The sequence below is a fragment of the Penaeus japonicus genome, unplaced genomic scaffold (assembly GCF_977035675.1).
Source record: "Penaeus japonicus unplaced genomic scaffold, GWHDUDI00000001_assembly GWHDUDI00000024, whole genome shotgun sequence".
Taxonomy (NCBI): domain Eukaryota; kingdom Metazoa; phylum Arthropoda; class Malacostraca; order Decapoda; family Penaeidae; genus Penaeus; species Penaeus japonicus.
This window is the reverse complement of record NW_028234426.1, coordinates 26,331,294-26,336,975: the sequence shown is the minus strand read 5'-3', so window position 1 is coordinate 26,336,975 and position 5,682 is coordinate 26,331,294. Positions and strand designations below refer to the sequence as shown.

At 36.1% G+C, this 5,682-nt stretch overlaps 1 protein-coding gene across 8 annotated transcripts in view; it reads left to right on the top strand.

The window, feature by feature from the left end:
• Nucleotides 1–4,536, top strand: part of LOC122248735 (BTB/POZ domain-containing protein 6-B) — a 10,363-nt gene extending 5,827 nt beyond the window's left edge. For all 8 annotated transcript variants that reach the window (XM_086550915.1, XM_043008926.2, XM_086550914.1 and 5 more), the window contains 4 exons: nt 566–745; nt 934–1,130; nt 1,519–1,687; nt 2,745–4,536. In XM_086550915.1, coding sequence (XP_086407041.1) covers nt 566–745; nt 934–1,130; nt 1,519–1,687; nt 2,745–3,038 — 840 coding nt within the window. In that variant the 3' untranslated portion in view covers nt 3,039–4,536. The remainder of the gene's footprint in view (nt 1–565; nt 746–933; nt 1,131–1,518; nt 1,688–2,744) is intronic.
• Nucleotides 4,537–5,682: the final 1,146 nt, after the last annotated feature.

Genomic DNA, 5,682 nt, shown 5'->3' with positions numbered 1-5,682 from the left:
AGTGAAATCATAACATCAGTTTTTATGGACCACTACATGGAGTTTTTGTTTATCCAAGATTTGACTGCATGTGCTACTACAGGTCATGTATTCAGGATGTTTTTCTTTTCTCTTTTCCTCTTCTTCTTCTTCTTCTTCTTCTTCTTCTTCTTGTTTTTCTTTCTTTGTTTTCTTTGTTTTCTTTCTTGTTTCTCTCTCTCTCTCTCTCTCTCTCTCTCTCTCTCTCTCTCTCTCTCTCTCTCTCTCTCTCTCTCTCTCTCTCCTCTCTCTCTTTCCCTCTCTCTCTCTCTCTCTCTCTCTCTCTCTCTCTCTCTCTCCTCTCTCTCTCTCTCTCTCTCTCTCTCTCTCTCTCTCTCTCTCTCTCTCTCTCTCTCTCTCTCTCTCTCTCTCTCTCTCTCTCTCTCTCTCTCTCTCTCTCTCTCTCTCTCTCTCTCTCTCTCTCTCTCTCTCTCTCATTCCTTCATTTTTTTGCTCTCTTTTTTCAAGTCAATCACATATTTTCTTTCATTCTTTCTTTCTTTTAGATAGTAGCTTCCTTGATATTTACTTTAATTTTCCATTCCAGGCTGAGATGGCACTACAGTCAGATGGTTTTGTAGATATTGACTTTCCTACCTTAACAAGTGTCCTTTCGAGAGAAACGCTGAATTGCCGCGAGATCATTTTGTTTGAGGCAGCTTTATCTTGGGCGGAAGCAGAGTGCACTCGGCAAGAAATTGATTCCTGTCCCGACAATAAGCGAAAGGTAGGAATTGGTAGGACAATAAGAAATAGTTCATTATCCATTGCTTCTCCACAATTATGAAAATTGTTTTAAAGAAATAATTGTTTATGTGTATGTGTTTGTTTGTTTACTTATATATATATTTGTGTTTGTGTGTGTGTGTTTGTGTCTGTCTATTGAAAGATGTTAATTACCACACATATTGGCAGGTGCTTAGCTCAGCCTTGAATCTAATCCGCATCCCATGCATGGAACTGGGAGAATTCGCGAATGGAGCAGCACAGTCGGGTATTCTCTCCCTGCAGGAGACCACAGACCTTTTTCTGCACTTCACAGCTCGCAACAAACCTTCCGTTGCCTACCCAGTCAAGCCAAGACAGGGACTAAAGAAACAAATATGCCACAGGTAAGAATTTATTTGGTAGTAGTTAATTGTTTAGTTATTAAGATTTATGAAGATTTTATTTTATGAAAGAATAAAATTATATAGATGTTCTATCGTAGCCATGTTACAGAATGTTCTCATATTCTCAGGAAGAATAAATACCATATAACAAAGCTGAAATCTAGGTTGCAAATGTGGCAAATAGCAATTTAACTGAAATTTCTTAAGAGAAAATGTTGATCAATCTGACGGTCGCTTTGAAAAGACCACCTAGTGAATGTGAACAATCATTAAAATTCATGTCAAGATGGTCATATGATAGATCACATTGTTTTATCTTGTTTGAACCAATTAAGTCTAATATTAGAAGATCTAAACATCTAAACTTAATTTATGCACAATTCAACAGATTCCAGTCATCAGCCTATAGAAGTAATCAGTGGCGCTACAGAGGGCGAGTCGATTCGATAAACTTCATGGTCGATAAACGTATATTTATAGTCGGGTACGGCCTGTATGGGTCTTCAAGTGGCGCAGCTGATTACAGTGTCAGGATTGAGCTGAAGAAATATGGAGAGGTAATGTATCTCTGGGGTTTTGGAACTCCGGTATTATATGTATTTCTTAATTGTACTTGAGGTGGAATGTTGCCATCTGCAAAAGATACATGAACAAAAGTAACCTAGTATTATATGTATGCTTTTATTTGTACTTGAGGTGGAATGTTGCCATCTGCAAAAGACACATGAACAAAAGGTAACCTAGTATTATATGTACTTAAGGTGGAATGTTACCATCTGCAAAAGATACATGAACAAAAGGTAACAGGATGAGTATTTGGTAGCTGATCTGGCTTAAGTGCGTCCCCTGAAATATGCCATATTTTTTATATGATTGTTAGAGAAAAAGGTTTTACTAAGAAGATTAATTTTATATGTTGTATATGGTAGTATTAGGGAAGGATTATTTTTATGTCATATATTGTACTGATGCATTTATAGAATCCTTGTGCATTGTTGTGTCATATTTGGAGACTGATTGTCTTTCTTTGATGTCTGATTCCATATTTTATTAAGATGTAGCATAGGAACATACCTGCAAGAAAATAAATTTGATTTAAATTGCTTAAAGGATACCAGGTATCCCTAAAGACAATAGCACTTTGAGACTACCCACCACATCCCTGCTATCCACCAGTATATCAAATGTTATACTCTCTCTCTCTCTCTCTCTCTCTCTCTCTCTCTCTCTCTCTCTCTCTCTCTCTCTCTCTCTCTCTCTCTCTCTCTCTCTCTCTCTCTCTCTCTCTCTCTCTCTCTCCCTCTCCCTCTTTCTCTCTCTCCCTCCTTCTCTCTCTTTCTCTCTCTTTTCTCTTCTCTCTCTCTCTCTCTTTTCTCTTCTCTCTCTCTTTTCTCTTCTCTCTCTCTCTCTCTTTTCTCTTCTCTCTCTCTTCTCTCCTACCTCTTCTCTCCCTCTCCCTCTCTCCCTCCCTCCCTCTCTCTCTCTCTCTCTCTCTCTCTCTCTCTCCCTCCCTCCCTCCCTCTCCCCCTCCCTCCCTCCCTCCCTCCCTCCTCACTCGCCCCGCTCTCCCACTTCCCATTTGCTAATATCTTGCATGTTATTCTTTCCCTCCAGATACTTGCCGAGAGCACCACCAAGTTCTTCTCTGACGGGTCCTCCAACACCTTCCATGTGTACTTTGCCCACCCTGTGCAAGTTGAAAGAGACGTGTACTACACAGCCTCGGCCATACTTGACGGCGCTGAGCTGTCCTACTTCGGCCAGGAGGGCATGAGCGAGGTCACTGTTGGTGCTGTCACGTTCATGTTCCACTGCTCGTCAGAAAGCACTAACGGCACTGGGGTCCAGGGTGGCCAGATCCCAGAACTCATCTTCTACGGACCGACAACGGATGCATCGGAAAAATAATCGGTGTCGTCCTCACCAAGGAGGGGCGGCAATTCTAGCTTATTCAATGGTTATACCATTAAATGTATCATAGATCCTTAAGGACACCTGTATATGGTGGTTTTATTCTTCCTCTTTTAATACAGTGTATATAAACCTTATACAGTTATGCAAACCAATCATGGTAGATTTGTTTGGTTTGTCTAATAAAATTAGCAGTTTTTGATATCATGAGTAAATTGCACACCGATTATCTGAAAAATTAGTTTTTTCCAGTTTGGTAGAAGTCAAAATAGAGCAGTTCTCAGCAATAACATAGCATAGTAGGGCAAAACAGATAGTGATGTAAACTTGCAACAAGATCGAATTCCTACGATTTATCTTACTTAAATTCAGTGTGATTATGCAACAAAATGCAAGCCTTATTTGCAGAATATTCCTTTTGAAATAGCATTCATGATGCAACTTTTCAAACCATCTGAATTGTTTATAACACTTGTTAGTAGATATTATGTTCCAAATAATGGTAATGTATATTATTTGATTAAATGAATGTTTGGAATAAGCTTTATAAACTCGTGTTGTATGGTTATGCTAGAAGGATTTCTGAGACTTGGTTTTCATGACTTTAAGTGGGTAAGCATTAACTTGTAATGCATGTGTGTGTACCTTAAGCTAAAACACAATGATTGGATTTCTTTTAACTCAAGACTCAATTTCTCTACTTCTTATAATTTTTTTCACTTTTGTCTAAACTATATGAGTCAAACATTTGTTTTATGGAAGGAAATTATGTATGTAATTAGTCATTTAGAAAATTTCATTTTTATACATTTCAGTTTTAATCTTTCTGTAAAATAAATAGGTCTAGTTTCAGTCTGCAGTTGAATTTATGTGAATTGTATATTTGTTTATATAATTTGATATAAAAAGAGGATGATATATGTGTGCCGAGTCTGTGTCCGAAGATACCAAGAAAACTTGTTAGTTTCAAATAAATTTCAATGTAGTTGTATATATATATTTTTTGTTGTTTTTTGTTTAAATATAGAATACATACTGTGTTTCTGTCAAATGCAAATTGAGTGTGAAAAAGGTTAGAGATATTATAAATAAAAAACAGAATCTCCTTGTAAAGAAATACTTGCTTTAAGCATAGTCCTTTTTTCCTCAAGTAATGCTATGTCCTAATTTGTCCAATGCTCCACTCAAGCTAAGGAAGCGAGCACCTTTTACACATGACTCAGATTTGTTATTCATACTGCAGCATGTCAGTTAATTGATATTATCCCAAATGTAATCTCTGGAATTATTAATATACTGTAGGATGAAGGTTTTAATTGCCGAAGCATGGAAATTGTGTCACTTAGATTGTATGTATAAGCAGCTGGTGACACTCCCTGTATGAGCATTTTCTATTGCTGTATCAAGGATATTTATTTAGCTTAGACTTTAAGATTTGGTATCAACTTTTCTTATGTATAAAATATATATATAAATAAAACATTATTGCTGTAAATATAAACTTTACAACCTTAAGTACATTTTTGTATTTGTATATGTAGAAGTTTTTGATATGTCACACTTATCTTCTGCATCAAGTGCATGGTGTAAGCTTGATTAATCTGGGATTAATTTTGCTTTATGCATCAGAAGTATTGTATTTAGATGCATGCAGGAAACTTATGATTGCATTAGGACAGTCAGATTATGGTTTATCAGATATGAATGGTACATAAAAACCATTTGAAATATAAGTGTTTTTGTTTGAAAATGTACAACAAAGTTATTACAAAAGGGATATTGCAGTTTTAAGTAACCTGTGATTTCATCATGTCAGTCATTTGTCCCATGAGAATAAAGTCAAAGCAGTAAAACTGCAAGAGGCAGATAATTAAGAATGCTTTAGGATTTAGTACTCAGTGAATTGCATTGAAGTAGCATCCTTTTGCAGTTTTTAATTTTTTACTCATTCTAGTCTGATAGAAAATGCAGGTGACATTAGATATTCTGCTTTTGTTTCACGGTTGCCACTGGCTTATAATGCTCTATAATTTCTAGACACCAATATCAATAGGACAGTTAAGATGATATGGCAGACAAGCTAATGGCTAAAATATATATAAATCTTTGAATGCATGCATTTCATTTATATAGTACTGCATAAGCCATACATCCATTATCAAAAGATTTTGTGAAATTTTGATTGTGATTAAAAAAATGTATTTCATGTTCGAATCAGTCCTTCAACATTTTACTATTGGTTGCAAGCTATGTCTGATAATAAGAGCTAGATCTGATATTGCAGCCACTAGTATGTAAGTAATGGAAGGCATCGGTACAACTTCTAACAAAGCCTATGTTACATATGACCTACAAAGACTTTTCTTGAATATCAAAATAAGCTTATCAACAGCTTGACATGCTTGCCTACAATTTGCTGCCAGACAGAGCCTTACTAAACATTTCTGTACATACGTGTGATATAAATGTATGACTTCTTGGTAGTGGGTTAGTGAGATTAGCAAGAATTCTAAGGTCAAAGTAAGCATTTCATAGGCTATTCCCTTTTTTTGTGCCATAGATCAAACAGTAGGTTAAGAAAGCTAGTTAGTTGATTCGGTATAATGTAAAAAAAAAAAAGCTTCACAAGTTTGAAAGCAAA